General features: G+C 34.6%; 1 protein-coding gene across 1 annotated transcript; it reads left to right on the top strand.

Moving 5' to 3' along the window:
* The first annotated feature begins 15,573 nt into the window (after nt 1-15,573).
* LOC145957216 (putative mitochondrial protein AtMg00820) lies at nt 15,574-15,990 on the top strand. Its single transcript, XM_083073436.1, has one exon. The coding sequence runs from the start codon at nt 15,574-15,576 to the stop codon at nt 15,988-15,990; it is 417 nt and encodes a 138-aa protein (XP_082929562.1).
* Nucleotides 15,991-19,278: the final 3,288 nt, after the last annotated feature.

Here is a 19,278-nt window from a genome sequence, read left to right as displayed (position 1 = left end):
TTGCAGAAATAATACTCCCCCAACTGTACAGAATAAATGAGCCTGGAGAGGCTCGCAGAAATAATACTCCCCAGAGAAACCTCAACTCAAGCTCACGGAACGAATCCCCAGCGAGAGCTATCAAAGCAAAATCGACGCAATCCCCAATGGAAGTGCGATCATCCAAACAGTATATACAAGTCAAAGGACTTAACACTTCCTCAGTGGAAGATAGCTCTCCGACTCAAAGCGCTGAGTGAGGCTAAGCCTGCAGAGGCTTCCTAAATAATACTCTGGGATACATAAGATCCCTCATTCCCCAATCGCCTACTCAGAGGCATCCCTGCAAAAGGAGAAAAATCAAAAAAAATATATATCAATAAATATTCCCCAAGCGGAATCCGGCACTCAGCCGAACACTGGACTTCAAATCCCTAGTCGCCTACTCAAAAGGCACTCCTTCAAAAAGGAAAACCCAAAAAAGAAATCAATAACAATTCCCCAAGCGGAATTTGGCTTTTCAGCCAATCATCAAACATCAAGATAATTCGCCTACTCAGAGGCACTTCCTTCAAAAAGCAAATATCATAAAAAGATCAATAAGTATTCCCCAAGTGGAATCCGGCTCTTAGCCAAACATCGAACGTCAAACCGATACGCCTAACAGAAGAGGCTAATCACAACCAATGACAAAATCCCCTAGCGGATAACAGCCTACACAGAGGCTACAAAATCAGAAAAACAAAAGAGATACCCGAACAAGGATAACCGGGATACTCCACCAACGTCAAAGGACGTCAGCCAAACATAAGGCATTGCTCAACTCAGAGAGAAAGAGCATCTGTGTCTATACCCCAAGGAGTCAGAAATTCCCCAAGGGTACCAACAATGCAATGCAAGTTGGGGCACAGGAACCTGTGAATGACTGCACATCCCCTAGACGGATCCCTGCGTTATCCAGCCCTCAGTGGCACAAAAATCAAAAACAATCGTCGAAGCAGCATCGTGGACTGTGGAGACAAAATCAACATCCAGAATCCCCAGCGGATAACAGCCTACACAGAGGCAGCAAAAAATCAGAAAATCAAAAAGAGTTACCCGAACAAGGATAATCGGGATACTCCACCAACGTCGAAAGGACGTCAGCCAATCATAAGGCACCGCTCACATCAGAAAGAGCATCTTTGTGTCTGCACCCAAAGGAATCAGAAATTCCCCAGTGGGAACCAACTACGCAATGGAAAGTTGGGACACAAGAACCTATGAGTAACTGCACATCCCCTAGACGGATCCCTGCGTTATCCAGCCCTCAGTGGCACAAAGTCAAAAAACAACCGTCGAAGCAGCATCGTGGACTGTGGAGACAAAATCATCACGAATCCCTGGAAAGGAGATATTCACGCTACCCCGTCGTCACAAACACGGAGGTATGCAGCTTCCGGCTCGAGCAATGAGCGAAGCTATCTCTGGAAAGGAGGCACACACCGCTTACCGTTGTCACAAAGGTACTTAGCTTCCGGCTCGAACAAAGAGTGAAGCTAAGCCTGGAGAGACGGTACTTACAGCTTCCAGCTTGGGCAACAAGCAAAGCAAGGCCTGGAGAGGCAAAACTCACACTGTCCACCGCCGTCACAAAGGTATTTAGCTTCCGGCTCAAACAAAGAGTGAAGCTAAGCCTGGAGAAACGGTACTTACAGCTTCCAGCTTGGGCAACAAGCAAAGCAAGGCCTGGAGAGGCAAAACTCACACTGCTTACCGTTGTCACAAGGGTACTTAGCTTCCGGCTCGAACAAAGAGTGAAGTTAAGCCTGGAGAGGCGGTACTCAACCATCAGCGTCATCAGAGGCGCATTGATGTCCAACTTCCGGCTCGAGCGTCGAGTGAAGTTGACCTTGGAGAAGGTAAACTCAGCTACCGAGGATGTCAGAAGCGCCAAGGTATGCACCCACCTGGAGAGGCTACTCAACAATTTTCCGCCGGAAGACGCTACAAGTCAGAAGGTCGGCACAACACCCGGACAATTGGGTCAACTCCTTTACTTGTCAGCCGATACACCAAAAGGCCGTCCGACTAAGTAAAGGGGGGGCAGCTGTAGACCCCTAAAATTGTCCGGGTCGGAAATAAAGCTTGAAGACTCTCGAAGACTGAAGGATAATCAGCCAGAAGGACTCCTCGAAGGCCCTAGGAGGGTTCTCTGTAGGTCTAGAGGTCTTAGAATAGCTCAAAATAAAGAAGTGGAGGGAAAAAGCCCAATACGGCCGTACTGAACTTAATACGGCCGTATTGAAGCTTCAATACGGCCATACTGAAGTCAGTACGACCGTATTGGCACTTCAATACAACCGCAGCGAACTCAATACGGGCGTATTGAAATTTCTGAACTTCAATACGACCGTATTGAACTTCAATACGACCGTATTGAAGTTCAAAAATTTCAATACGGCCGTATTGCCCCTGTAGGCCGTATTGCGCCTATTCCCTATAAATATGACGTCAATTGGACGTCATTCCACACTTTTTCACTCAGTTTTGACTCCCTCCTTGAGTATTCTGGGGTTTTTGAGCAGTGTTCTGCCCTAGAAATCTCTCTGGGAGTCGATCCGACGAAGTTCTGGAATTCCGAGCACTTAGCTTGGAGATTCGAACCTAGTCGAAGGGAAATCCTCCGGATTTCCATAGTCAAAAGTTTTTAGGAAGGAGCGAGCGAGCTTGTAGAGCGAGGGAACGCCAAAAAGCTTCCCAGTTTTACTCAATATATAAAAAGCACGCTTCAAGAGGTTTCTTCTTAAATCCTTCCTTTTACTGCTTTCTGTGTGCATACTTAAACTGTCATCATGTAGATAGTTAATTTATAATCGCTTATAATAAATAGGGGTAATTTAGTAATTTTATACTGTTATTTTAGAATATAATCTGTCATAGGGAACCCGAAAGGGGCGCTGTGGGGTGCTAACACCTTCCCCACGCGTAACCGACTCCCTTACCCAACTCTGGTTGTAATGGCCAAAGTTGATTTATAAAATCAATTGCCTTATCCCTTTTTCCAATGTTTTGAGTAAAACATTGGTGGCGACTCCACGAACCCTCCTTTTACGAAAACCACTAATCCATGGAGGGTCCCGCTTGGGATTAATATGGATTAGTGAGACTTTTAATAAAATTGTTCGTTTGACGAGGTCTCAGTTTGAGAATAAGTCATTCTAGCAATCCACATTCTTAAACAAATAAACGAGTCCAACCATCCTTCGCGAAAGCCGAAAGCCCGTTTCGGGCCGGTGGCGACAACTTGTAATTACTAATCTTATGCTCGACATTATTTAGGCAAAGAGCCTCTACCAGATCCATGTCCAGCTTTACAAAACTCGCATCCAATGACATCTAAGTAGAGAGCCACTAATTTGATCACACTCAACACTATATAATCCACACTCGACGTTATCAAGTCAAATAGCTCATCGATCAACCATGCCCGACGTCTCTCATTCCACACTTAGAGTAACCAAGTCAGAGAGCTCCTAACTAACTCACCTATTATGCTAGCCATCTCATGCCCGATGCAAGTGAGATAGAGAGCCCTTGACTTGCATCACACTTGACACCATGAAGGAAAACCCAACATGAAGGCAATTTTTGCACATAGTAGGATTGCAATTTTGGCTCAAAACCTACAAAAATTCAACTAAATGCAACATGAATTCATTCGTTCAACATATATACATTATAGATAACTCAGTTTCAGTGAAAAGAGCAACATATTTGGTATTTTAATAATGAAAGATTATGTTATTCAAATTTTATTTATGTGTTATGGTAAGCGGGGTAGAGGATGTCACAACAAGCATCAAATTCAAAGGTCACCAAATTCTCTTCAAAAAAAAACCTTTTAAACAACACTTAAAACAAGAAATATCTCCTTTCATGATTCAACCAAATTCAACCATCAAATTGAATAATTCCAAGAAGAATTCAATAATTAAATTTCAACAATATCAATCAATATGCTTTTTTTACCTTGAATCACTAAAAAATGAGAAGATTGAAAGGAGAACAACAAATAAAGAAAACTTTCTTGGAAGCTCATTGTATGGCCAACCACGACCTTGATTCTCAGATCACAAGCTTGAATCAACCAATCTACCACTACTGCTTAGCTAAGGGAAGGATTTAGAATGCTCTTGCAAAATTAGAAGGAGAAAAGAATCTCTTTGGCTCCAAAGCCTTTTTCTCTAGTTTCTTTCTAACATTTTTTTAGGATATGAACCTATGAAGTCCATGTTTTAAGAAAAATCTTAAATATCTTCCGTTAAACTTTGTCAACTTAATCCCGATTCAAAACAATTAAAAAAAGCTTAACTATCAAGAATCCCTTGACACTTAAGGGATGTTTGGTATGATGTTTTTACATTTTTGGGAATCTCAAAGTGAGAATCTTAGTTTTCTATGTTTGGTAGTTATTTAAAAAGAAAAGAGACATTCCCAGGAATGTAGTTTCTCAAGCAGCATTTTTAGCCCACTTTCCTACAAAAACATTTCTATAAGGGGGGTGAAAATCTAACTTTCTCGAGTTAGGAGGAAAGTTTAATGCATATAAAAAGACTATAATATCATTTTTTAAAACAGAAAATCTCACTCTTTCTTTTTCTGTCTCCTTCTATTTATCTTTCTCTCTCTCCTTCTCCCTCTATTTGTCATTCTTTCTTTCTTTCTTTCTCTCTCTCTCTCCCCTTTTATTTCTCTTTCTCCATCTCTTTCACTCTCATTCTCTCTCTCTCTTTCTTTCTCCTTTTCTCTTCTACTTCTCTTTCTCCCTCTCTCTTTGTCTTTCTCACTCTCACTCCCCCTCTCTCCTTCTCCTTCTCCCTCCCCCTTTTCCCTCTCATATCTTTATTTCTCTATCTCTCTTTCTTGTTTTTCATTATTTCTTGACCTTGTCAATTTTAACAATATTATTAAAGTCTATTTTGTTTTTATAGTTTAATGATATTAGATAAAACTTTTTAATTAATTTATTTATTTTAATGAAATGAAATATATATTTTTACCCTCCTTAATTATTATGTACTATTTTTCTTTGTTTATTTTTCTATTAAATTTTGTATTTAAATTAGTTTTTAATTTTATAAAAATAATTTAATGTCATATTTGTAATAAGATTAAAGTAAATAAATATATCTAATAAGTTTATTTTAATAATTGATATTTTTGTAAAAAAATATTTATATTCCCAGGAATATAGTAGTGTAATCAAACATGAAAATCTTTAATTCTTGGGAATCCTATATGAATCCTAGGAACTTTTATTAGTAACCAAACATATTTTACCTACTCCCAAGAATCATGATTCTCAGGATTAGTAATTCCCAAGAATCATGATTCTTGGGTATGGAAAAAACTTCTCCCTTACCAAAAATGCCCCCTTAGAGTTTTAAAATAACAAAAAGTAAAATAAATCAACTTTTAAAAATTAAACATTATATATAATTAAATCATAAAGCATATAAATCATGTTGTGTTATAGAAACACCCAAGTCCTACTTGTAATGACCTGCTCGTTGGGTCGTCACACTAGTGAAACACATACATACAATGAAAATAACATACAACAAACTACATTAGAATCACTTGCATCAATTCTTGGATATTCATTCTACAATTGTATATATAATCAGTACAGGAAAACTTAAAATTAAAACCAGCTCACAAGTATAAAATATTTATATAATCAAAAGGCCTTTGTTGAGGTTACAATTTATCCAATATGTATATACAATAATCACTAAACAACTATCCAAAAATTAAAAGCATAAATCCTAGTTACTCGTCAAGCTCTATACATTAGTTGCGCTAGAATAACTACTCAACAAAAAGTCCTCCATCAGAGATACATCTTCCTCCTAATCCTCATCTTTTCGCATACAAAGTATGATTGTCACAATCCACATCATGGAAAGAAAAGGGTGAGCTCATGTAAAAAGAGAATTAACAACAAAATAACATAGAAAACAAAAGCTAACTATATCAACATCATTCAAATTAAACATAAGTACCACAAGCATGTATATAAATACACACACACACACACACACACACACATATATATATATATAACTATATACATCTCTTTACACAATGGTGTATACGTCTCTTTACACTATTGTGTATATGTACTATGTATATCATTTTTGTATATAATTATGTATATCTGTTTATATATGGGTGTACACAAACTTAAAATATGTTGTCACATATTTTAGTGATATTGGTCACTTCACTTAATAGAATGACTCGACATGGCCCTCATACTGTATAAACTAAACTAAGAATCTATAAGAGTCATCTTACAAAACTTTCCACATTAGAGACTACCTATCTACTTGAAGGGTTTTCATCCATGGTCTTTTAAAGCACCATATCCTAGAGCCTCACAATGGGATATATCAAATTAAAAAATTCTCCTCCAATTCTAAGTTTATCACATATCATAGAAATCATACCTCATGCATTCACATCATAACATCTCAACTTATGATAACAACCCATCATAATCAACATGCTTCACCAAGTAATACATGTTCACCACATGAAAAAGCATATCCATTCATCATAATACATACCAATACAATGTAAATCACACATTTCTCAGATTTATTACAACATCTCAATATAAACAACACAAAAGAATCAACCTTTGTAACAAGGGTTTCACTGAGAGAGCCCATCACAAGAAATTCAACTATTTTACAATGGACAACCTCCACAAAAATCAACATATAAGGACTTTTAATAATCCTATCAAGCTAAACTTTATGTCATATGAAAGATAAGAAGATTATCTACAAATTTTATGCAGACTTTAAATTCTAAATCCAACATATACTATACCTAAAATTATAAAAACCGCAACATTTTAGCCTTATGCTGACAACATGACCTTTGTTCACTAAAAAGGTCATAACTTGAGTTTTAGATCTCCTTTTAGGTGATTCTAGTGCCATTAGAAAGCTAATATCTAAAGCTACAAATTTTATTAAGATAACAAAGCCTAATTTGGAAGGAAATGGATCCTCTCAGCACATTCAAATCCGCTCAGTGGATTTTGAATTAGGTAGCTTCAACCTCAAATCAACTTAGCCCTTTAAAAACCGCTCAACCCTTTTAAATCCGCTCAACCCTTTGAAATCCGCTTAACCCTTTGCCTCCAGAGATACCCCTGATTCGAGTCCCTAAATCCACTCAGCCGTTTATAAATCGCTCATTGTTTCACGACAGAGATGACCACTATTATTTTTTTGCGATTTTGGAGTTTGTAATCCCTTCTAATCCATCCCAACTCACCTACAAGCTTCAATACTCAAATCCAAACCATCAAAACTCATCTAAACAACATGAATATATCAATTTCAACAACAAAAACAATTCATAACAAAAATTTGGGTACAAAATCAAGATTTTTCCCCCAAAACCCCAAAAACTCAAAAACTCCAATAAACTCAAAATTTCAACATAGTTTGCCACCAATGGGCAAGACAACACCAACATCACAAGATAATCTAATTACAAGAAATTTCCTTACCTCAAACATCTCAAAAAATGGAATTTTCTCATAAAACAGAGCAAAACCACAAAACTCCAAGGAAATCCAAACTTCCTTCACAAATATTCCTCAAGAAATCAAGATGAATCTATTTGTGGACTCAAATCAACGATCAAATACCAAAAATCCAAACTTTTCCTCTCTTTCTACTTTCTCTCTCTAAAAATTGATATTTCTTAACTTATGAAATTTCTCTACTCTTAACTTCCTTATATAGTCTTTTCCCATTTTTGACCAAATTGAACCTTAACTCCTATAATTCCAAATAACCTAACTCTTAAGTATATTCTAACCCCTAGAGCTTTAAAACAACTCAAAACAACTCTAAAATAGCAAAAAGACAAAAATAACCTCAAAACACTTTCTATCACCACCAACAATAAAAATCATTACACAACAAACAATCAAAACTACAACCACACCAGACTCTTGTCCATAACTAAATAATTTACAACATGCATGTAAAATCACATGCATAACAATATGATCATAAATTAACATCATAACATGCATACATCAAAACCATAGTGTTACACTACCTATCCTAAATTATTAAAAAAAGTCACATACCATTTATCTATGTCCAAAGTCCAATAGCATTGAATGTGTAGGGAGAGCATTAGAAATAACTCAAGTCCCATATCAACTAGAGATAAGACAAATAGAGTTTACAAGGGTGAGGGGAGACAACCCTCACCTTATTAGGAGCTAGTTTTATAATATTGAGTTAGGTCCAACCTTTACATTCTAAGATGATATTAGAGCCTATCATAATGATTCCTATTATTGATATTATCAAGTCACTTGCTATCAGGCTGTCATAGGATCACCTGTAGATGTTCAGTTTTACAAACTTCATGCTTGTGATGTACAATCCTTGATATGAGGGTTGTGTTAGAGATCTCACATTGACTAGTTGTATGAACATATATACTAAGTGGATATGGAATTTATGTCTTATTCCCATCTCTATCAGGTATCAGATATACTTGTCTTCACTTTGTACTCGTTCAAAAATTAATTAAATACTATTTATAAAAATATAAAAAAAAAGAATTTCAACATAGAGTAGCAATTACATTAATTAAGTTTCATATGATATAAATTTAAAATAGAGTAAAAATTACATAAATTTTAAGTAAATTCTAAAAATTTAAAACAAGGATGAGGATGAGGACGGGTACGGGGCAGGTGAGTATATATCCATCCAGTCTTTGTACCCAATTCAATAAATCAAGTATTATTTATACCCGTAGCCGTGTCAGTCAAACCAAGTATTTGCATTAAAATTGAGACAGAGTCAAACATTACCCACAAATATAAATTTATTTGTCATCCTTAATCTCCATCATTTAAACTAAAAATTATATTTTTACCTTAAAAAAGTATTTATGGTCTTGCTTAACTCACTTGTTAATCAATGAATATGAATAAAACATTTATTTAAAACCGCATTGAATTACATGAGAAAATATGCCGTTATACTTTTCAATTATTTTTTTTTATTATTTAATTGGTATTTTTAAGACACTGATTAACATTTTTCTTTGTATTTTGATTAAATAATTTACATGCCTCGATATGGATCACTGGTTGCTGAAATCCTGTAACATACACATTAAAACAGAGGGAAACTTCGTAATCGGACAGGTACATAAATGAATATAGGGAAATGGAGAAATTTATTGCACAAGAAAATATAGATACACTCACCAAACTTTCTCACGTTACATTTAATTCACTCAACAGCTTCTAAATACTCACCTCAACTCACGTGGCTCATTCTACGTCTCCACGGATATATCACATTTCACATTAGAAAACCAACTACTCACACAAGCATATCCTCTAAAGAGAGGGATAACCCTTTCACATCTCTCTCACAAATTTCTATGATTTTGTCCCAATGAATTGCTTTAATTCTGAAAAAGCCACCCTCCAAATGGTTCCTCTTGGCAAGCTTCGTTACCAAAAGCTAAGGCATGAAAACGTGTCGGTTGAAGAAAGGGACAAGGTGAGTCAGATCAGGCCAAAGAGCTGGTTCAGGTTCAGAAGGGTTCCTATTAGGAGAAGGTTCAGGCTCAAAATCCCAAGTTTGAGAAGGTTGTGGAGGAAAAGAGCTAGGTTGGTTTCTTCCATGAGAATTTCATATGCCAAAGTGGTGAAAAGATTCAAGGAGGGTCAAGTTCATTTTGGTGATCTTTTTGCTGGGAACTACTTGTTCATGCATGTCAACCCTACATCACTCAAGTGCATTCAAAGGGATTTTTCCCTTTCAAAAATTGCCTAGAAATTTATGTTGTTAATTTGGTATGTACCTATTTATTGTTCATATATGCCTTGTTTTTCTCTAATCTGCTAACCAGATTGAGAAACATGTTGGATCTGGGAGCAGCAAAATTATTTAAAGTTGGGGCAATTAATCTTCTATCCCTTATATACTAGCGACTTTATATATAGGAAAAAAATTAGGTATATTTTCTTAAATATGGTTCACGTTGTTCTTTAATGAGAAATTCAAAATTGCAGATTTATTTCGATAATAAACATTTGTATTAAATATACATTTACTTATATTATTAAAATAAATATTTAATTATGATTGAAAAATAATATTTCTGATATTATATCTAAATTTTGTCTTTATATATTATTTGTCAAATACTGTCAATGCCTCGTGGTAATGGTTATTAATATTGGATCGTATGTATGTATGCCATTCCTTATTGCAATAATCATCGTAGAAATTTGTTACTATTGTGTTGAGCTAGAATGCGTGAGCTTTTCTCTTCTTGTTTTTATTCTTTATTCTTTTAGTAGAATTTGTCAAATAATAAGGAAATGATCCTAAAATAATTGAATATAATGTTATTAGAAACAAACTCTATGTGGATATAAATTTATCTTATTTTTATAACTTTTTTCTTCTATAACTACTCTTTATACTATTTTTGTTTGAATTAATATTTTTCTCTTTTAATCAATCAAAGTACACGTTAGATACTGTTTTTCTCTTATACTTAATATTATTTATTTTTCTAATCAATTGAATGCATGTCTTAACTTATAATTAATATATTTCAATAAATTAAGAAAATATATTTTAATTAGAAGTATTTTATTCTAAAAATAATTAATACATCAAGCCATTATTAGAAGTTAAGTACTATAAATAAGAATGGAGACAGTAATTTTTTATATCATTAACGTGATTTTTGCAATAAAATTGGATTCCCAGGCACATCAATCCAATTCTCATGGAAAGCAAAATGAAACAGAAAATAAGGCTTTGCCAGCGTCAAAATAAAGCATAATAGAAGTGGCAGTGAAGGATTTAAAAACTTGTGATTTTCGGAAAATTGATATCTATCATCTAATGCTCTTCTAGTTCTAAATTCTGATAATTATAGCATTTAATCACGTGGAAAATTAGTTAATTTTTGTAACAATATTTAAAGAAACCTGATTTTTTTTTTATAAAAGTATTATAAGATGAAACTCTACTCCACTTTTAGAAAAATTATGCAATAATATACACAAGTGAATTTAATGATTTAAGGGATAAATATTTAATTCTTCTTACTTAAAATTTAAATATATATATTTTTAACTCAAATAAAATTGTCTTTTATAAAATACGTGCACATATATATATGTTATATTTAAATTAATGAATAATTTTTTTTATAATTATTTGTCAATTTAAATTAATAAAACAAAATATTAAATAATTTTTAATTTTTTAATTTTTTTTAAAATTTAATCTATATGTTAAAAATTCTAAATTTAATATTTAAATTGTTAAAATTTAATATAAAATATACGTTATCAAGTAAAGTAAATCTATTGAACGCTGCTTTTATTTATATATATATATATATATATATATATATATATATATATATATATATATTATGATTTTGAAAAATATCAAATAAATAATATAAATAAATAAAAAACTAACATGCAACATTTAAGTTTCTTCCAGTCGTTCATAATTATGAGGGTTAGTTGGCGTGATGGTTGATGTTGAATTGCGATGTACGGTGTCATTTGTTGGAGAGGCCATCTTGTATGACCTATTTAACGCTCCCATTACTTGGATGAGTATAACAGTTCCACATACACCCAAGGTTACACTTACCATCACCCACCTTCTGATCGTGATATGCCAAAGCTAAAGAATTTCTTTATTAATATTGCATTTCCCATCACTCAAACTTTACTCTTAATAATTTATACTTTTACGGTAAGCTTAAATACTTAATTCTGCATTTTAAAGGAACACAAATATTATTTTAGAAACGTGATAGGTAACAGATTATTAATTTTTTTATGAGTTATTCATAATAGTTTTATTTTTTATATACTGTTTTTTACAGCTATTTTTATATACCATTAATATTAAAATTATTTTTAACTAATAAAACCTATTATTCCCTTAACTTTTAAATAATTATTATAAAAATTAATAAATTTATTATTTATAAAAATTTATTATTGAATTATGATGAATTATAGGTTGACCATTATTACAAGTGATCCACACCATACACCACTATTAATTATCTTTATATTAATCTAGACCACATATTCTTATCATGTACCTACTTCATTTAATCCAAAACTTTCTGTTTTTTATTTATATATACATGTATGACTTTATCTTTAGTTGATATGGAATCTCAATACACACCTCTCATCTTGAGGGTTAAATATGTTGATCCTAAAGTTTGTAAGACTGAATTTTTGTACTAGTTCGATAGAGGATAACTTAATAAGGCTAACAACAAGAATCACTAGGATAAGCTCTGATACCTTCTTAAGAAAGTGATTTGAAGCCTAATTCAACCTAACAAAATTAATTTATAAAATGAGGATTGCTTCCCACTTATATACATTAGTACAACTTTATTTTTAGTGAATGTGAGATCTTCAACAAAAGAAGTTGTGAGTGATACTAAACTTGTAGCAGTTGACGATGATGCTAATCCCGGAAAAGCATGACCATAGAGCGTTGCACTATAAAAAAAATCGTGAATTTTCTTGCTAGTCCCTAATTAATCAATGTAGCAAGGGATCACTCCTTATTAAATCTGTTTGACAACGTAATTAATATTTAGAAAATATTCCTCTTATAAATAATTATTAGAGATCAATTATCATCTTAATGGGATCCACAATCTTAATGGGATTCACAATCATAGGCTAAGACTCCTCTTGTACTTATGTATATATTGATACCACCATATCAATGAAATGACACACATAATTACTTACATGGTATAAATAGTCAGTATCTGATCCTTAGCAAACCCTACCTGCCCTCACAAGACAGCGCCTCCTTCCTCATCCCTTTCTCCTATTTTTATTCCATCTCCTTTTCTCCCTCACATCAATGGTTGACCAAACCAAATTCCACCCCGCACTTGTTGTCAACACCGTCAAGAATTTCATCCCTATCACTTTAGAGATGGAAAAGGGTCATTATTCTTCATGGGTAGAGTTGTTCAAAATCCATTGCCGGCATACCAAGTCATCGATAACATTCTCCCACCTACATCAAAATCAACTGACTAGACAAAGGAAAAAGTTGCCGAAGTCGATCCAACACTTTGGTCTCGCTTGGATGCTATCATCCTTCAATGGATCTACGACACCATCTCCAACGATCTTTTACACTCCATCTTTCAACCCGATTCGACTACACAACAAGCATGGGAGCGATTGCAAAATATTTTCCAGGACAACAAAAACTCACGCGCTGTGTACCTGGAGAATCAATTCACTCACGTTCATATGGACGACTATCCCAACATCTTGGCATATTGCCAAGAACTCAAAATGCTTGTTGATCAACTATCTAACGTTGGTGCACTGATCTCAAATCAAAGGCTAGTTCTTCAATTAATTGCGAGTTTAAATGAGAACTACGATGGTGTTGCTACTTTCATTCAGCAAACTAATCCTTTACCGCCCTTTTATGAGGCATGATCAAGGTTAATCCTTGAAGAAACTCGCAAAGCAAAGCAAGCTACCTCTGCCGCCAACAACGCCGGCATCGCTCTCCTCACAACCAACCATCCCATTGATGATGCATCTAGTGTTGGTCACGACCACAATTCTAGCCCTTAATTATCCTTCCTCTAATCGTGGCAACAATGGCTCGAAACGCGGCCAAAACCGTGGACGAGGAGGCAATGGTGGCGGTCGAGGTAGAGGTCACAAAAACCACCACAACAATGGATAGCAACATGGTGGACCCTCACAGCATCGATCGTGGCAACATCAACAGTCCCAGTGGATGTCATACCCACCGTGGGGACCTTGGGAACAACAACCATGGGCCGCTCCTCCTTGCCATTACCCCACATCTTCATGGACTTCGCCTCCTCTTGCACGTCAGCCTGAAATTCTTGGCAATCGCCCACAACAAGCATTCAATGCTCATGGGCCTCCTTCACAACATGCACCCACCGAAATTAATGCAACAATGCAAACTTTATCTTTGAACGTTCCTGATGAGAATTGGTACATGGACACTAGCGCAACATCACACATGTCAGCTTCTCGAGGTACTCTCTCGTCTTATTTTAATTTGAGCAATAACAAAAATATTATTTTTGGTAGTGGACATGAAATTCCAATTCACGGGTATGGACAAACAACTTTAACACCTCCTCACCCACCCTTAACTTTAAACAATGTTTTTCATGCCCCTAAACTCATTAAAAACTTGATCTCTGTACGTTGTTTGACAACTAACAATTTTGTGTCTATTGAATTTGATCCTTTTGGGTTTTCTGTGAAGGATTTTCTGACGGGAATGCGACTAATGAGATGTGATAGCACTAGGGATCTATATCCTATCACCAACACTCCATCAACCAACACTCCATCAACCAACACTCCATCAATTTTTGCAACCCTTTCTTATGTTTTATGGCATAATCATTTGGGACACCCAGGAGCACCTGTTTTACGCTCCTGTAGAAAAAATAAATTTATTGACTACTTGCTCTTCTGTTTGTCAATCTTGTGTTTTTAGGAAACATGTTAAGTTTCCATTTTATGTTTCAAATTCTTCCACTACCAAACCCTTTGATATAATACATAGTGATTTATGGACATCACCAATTTTAAGTTCTATAGGTCATAAATATTACATTCTTTTCTTGGATGATTACACTAATTTCTTATGGACATTTTCCATTGGAAGAAAATCATAGGCTTATTCCATTTTCTTGTCTTTTAGTGCATTCATTCACACTCAATTTAAAAAGAATATTAAATGTTTTCAGTGTGATAATGGGAAGGAGTTTGATAATGAGGTTTTTAAACAATTTTGTCACATTCATGGAATGACATTTCATTTTTCTTGCCCATATACCTCTCCACAAAATGACAAAGATGAACGTAAAATAAGAGCCATCAACAACCTCATCTGAACTCTCCTTGCTCATTCCTCTATGCCACCATCATTTTGGCATCACGCACTTCACATGGAAACCTACCTCTTAAACATCCTCCCAAGCAAGCTACTCTCAAATTATTCCCCCACTCAAATACTTTATCATAGAAATCCATCTTACACACATCTACGGGTTTTTGGTTGTTTGTGTTATCCACTTTTTCCCTCCACCACAATAAACAAATTACAACCTCGTTCCACCCCTTGTGTGTTTTTGGGATACCCAAATAATCATAGAGGATATAAATGTTATGATTTAGCAAATGGAAAAATAATCATTTGTAGACAAGTCATTTTTGATGAGTCGCAATTCCCATTTTCCAAGTTACATTCACCCACATCTCACACCTATGATTTTTTAAATGAAAGCTTACATCCTTTTTGGCATCACCACTTACATACACAACCTACCTCAACTCATCAAACACAAACTAAGCCAAATAATACACCACAAATCCCACCCAACCACGAACCAAACTCGCCCACATCTCCACGACCTAATACACCACCACCAACCTTCTCACCTTAAATGGCCCAAATGCCACCTAGCCCATGTCTGAACCAAATAAATCAAGCCCCACCTCGAACCGTCGAAACATGCAGCATGCATGAGATTCATAAGCCCAAACGTCAATTCAACTTGATGACCTCCATTGCACCATCACCCCTTCCCCGTAACCCAAAAGTTGCTTTGTCTGACCCGAACTGGAAAATGGCCATGCTTGATGAATTTGATGCTCTTATTAAAAATAAGAAATGGGAGTTGGTTCTCCGTCCTTCTGATGCTAATATTATTCGTTCCACGTGGGTTTTTCGTCTTAAAAAGAAATCTAACGGTTCTTTTGAGCGGCACAAAGCCCGTCTTGTATGTGATGGCAGGTCTCAACAGGTTGGTGTGGATTGTGATGAAACTTTTAGCCCAGTAGTGAAGCCGACAACTATATGAACTGTTTTGAGCATTGCTCTATCAAAATCTCGGTCCATTCATTAGTTGGATGTTAAAAATGTCTTCCTTCATGGTAAACTCCATGAAGTTGTATACATGCATCAACCGATGGGTTTCAGAGATCCCATTCATCCCGATTATGTGTGCTTATTGAAGAAATCTCTCTATGGACTCAAACAAGCCCCTCGTGCTTGGTACCAACAATTTGCTGATTTTGTCTCCACTATTGGTTTTTCACATAGCAAATCTGATCATTCATTATTCATTTATCATAAAGGAGAAGACACGGCATACATTCTACTTTATGTTGATGACATCATTCTCACAACATCCTTTACTTCTCTTCATAATTCCATTATGTCACCACTTGCTTCTGAATTTGCTATGAAAGACTTGGGTCCTTTGAGCTATTTTCTGGGTATTGCAGTTACACAACATGTAGGTGTGTTGTTTCTTTCTCAACATAAATATGCAGAAGACATTATTGAGCGAGCTGGCATGAGCTCTTGTAAGCCATCCACAACGCCGGTCGACACTAAGGCTAAACTAAGTGCATCATTAGGACCTCCCTACTCAGATCCCATACATTATCGAAGTTTAATTAGTAAGAGCTTTACAATATCTCACTTTCACAAGACCGGATATATCATATGTTGTGCAACAGGTTTGTTTACATATGCATGCGCCAGCAGATCAACACATGCATGCTCTTAAAAGAATTGTGCGCTACATTTAAGGTACCCTTTATCATGGTTTACATCTTCACAAATCTTCAATCTCCAGTCTTCTCTCCTACACTGACGCTGACTGGGGTGGATGCCCAGATACTAAACGCTCCACCTTTGGATATTGTGTATTTTTTGGAGACAACTTGATCTCATGGTCCTCTAAGTGTCAACCAACCTTGTCTCAATCCAGTGCTGAAGCAGAATATAGAGGAGTAGCTAATGTGGTCTCTGAGTCTTGGATCTGGAATCTTCTCTTCGAACTACATCATACGGTTTATAAGGCCACAGTAGTTTATTGTGACAATATCAGCGCGATATATCTCTCAGGCAATCCTATTCAACATCAGCCCACCAAACACATTGAGATGGATATACACTTCATTCGCAAGAAAGTAGCTCGTGGACAGGTTCGTGTCCTTCATGTTCCGTCACACTTTCAAATTGTCGACATCTTCACTAAAGGACTTCCGTGCATACTCTTTGAAGACTTTAGAGACATTCTCAACGTACGGCAATCTCCCGCTTCGACTGCGGGAGTGTGTTAGACAAAGTAATTAATATTTAGAAAATATTCCTCTTATAAATAATTATTAGAGATCAATTATCATCTTAATGGGATCCACAATCTTAATGGGATTGACAATCATAGGCTAAGACTTCTCTTGTACTTATGTATATATTGATACTACCATATCAATGAAATGACATGCATAATTACTTACAAAATCCAAGTCGCTAATTAGCAACGAACTACCTGTTACTAATTCATTTGTCATTTCCTTGTTATTTCCCTAATTAACCTGTCAAACATGTTTAATTTGTCTCTAACTCATTGATATTGCCTCATATATTGTCCCTCTTATCCCTAGTTTGATGTTGTTGCCATGTCCTTACTAATGCCTAACAAATCCCTCGTAAGACGGTGTTTGTTATTCCATCTCTTGGTCATATCAAAGAATTTTTTATTTGATTCACCGCTAATTCTTCACAAATTCCTCGCAATGTTACGTTTGCTATTCCATTGCTTTTTCCTCACTATTCTCTCGCAACATTCCCTTGTTAATTCTTCGCTCTTCTCTCGTGAATTTCCTTCACAATATTCTCTCAAAAAAACTCCCACGCTAATCCATCACTATTCTGTATAAATTTTCTTTGCTAATCCTTCACAATATATCTAGTGATAACCTTCGTTAATCTCTTGTCAATCTTTCACAAGAATTTAGTACAAGAAATTTACGAATTAGCAGTAACGGTGTCAACCTAATCAGACAAAACAGGTCAATAAAATTTTGGATACAATTTGATATATTCGGAAGAGAAATTTAACTATAGGTGAAGACTTTATTAAACTAACACTGTTATCATTTGTCTTTTATTATCATATTGTACATTAGTACTTGATATTTATTATATTTATATTTTATGATGGGAGTGTTCCACTTTATACCCGACAAAGACAAAGCCCATCTCTATTGTGTTGTGATCTTAAAATAGGTATGGAAATCATAGTTGTAGTCAAAAGAAGGGGAAGAAATTCTTGGACTATACTAATTTATTATGACTATAAATGATGATGTACTTGATCTCATTTCATCTGAATCCTTATTTTATTGTTTAATTTGAAAATTATTTAAGGATATCATAATATATTATTTTTATTTTTATCTAATTACAATTCATTTACCCGTTTGTTTTGCATCCATCATGTTACTCATAAGATATATATACTAGGTTATAAAATGTTAATTGATTTTTATATAATAGAAATTAATAATGCCATTTTTTCCCAATGTATTAGCACATACTATTTTCTGAGCTATGTATGTAGTTTAATCTCGCATATACTTGCTTCAAATTCTTCATTAAACTTTAATAATTCAAATACATATATAGTTTTATTAACTAATTTCTACTAGAATGCTTTGCTGAGTTCACTTTTGGCTTTGCTAATGGTATTTTGACTCACCTAATGGCATTAGCATCCCTCGTATCAGTGATTTTTTTTACTTCTCTTATTGACTCACCGAATGGCATTGGTATAGCTTTTTTATTATTATTTATTTATTTATTTATTTATTTCTTCTTCTTCCTTATTCATATATATTACAATTTATTATTTATATTAATTTTATGTTTCATTTTATTTTATAGTTTCATTTGCTTTATAATGTGTTTCCACTTGTTTATTATTTTTTTGTAAATGGCTAAGTGAAGTCTCTTGTTAATTAGTAATGTGTATGTAATTTTGCTGCTTGGAGTATCTTGTTAATTAGTAATACGTGTATATAGTTCATTAAAATATATTAATATTTTTGTGGCTCTTGTGTCTCATGACCCTCTTTGTCACAACTTATGCATATTTCTTATGTGCAAAATATTTCCCTATATTTTCTCTTTGCGACTTTACAAAAGACTTCAAGTTTTAATCTATAATACAAAGTTAAAATTGAGTAATAATAGTTGTTTTTGTCTTACCCATACGTGATACAATAATTTAATAAAGAGTTTTTCAAAACTTTATAGGAAGAATGAAATAATTTTTTACAATCAGAAAATGTTC

The sequence above is a fragment of the Cajanus cajan genome, chromosome 4 (assembly GCF_000230855.2).
Source record: "Cajanus cajan strain Asha chromosome 4, NIPB_CcT2T_4, whole genome shotgun sequence".
Taxonomy (NCBI): domain Eukaryota; kingdom Viridiplantae; phylum Streptophyta; class Magnoliopsida; order Fabales; family Fabaceae; genus Cajanus; species Cajanus cajan.
Note: the sequence above shows the minus strand (reverse complement) of the source record. Positions and strands in the feature narration are given on the sequence as shown.

What these genes read in the sequence shown, in the direction of transcription:
- LOC145957216 (XM_083073436.1), top strand. Translation starts at nt 15,574, where the DNA reads ATGGCCCAAATGCCACCTAGCCCATGTCTGAACCAAATAAATCAAGCC.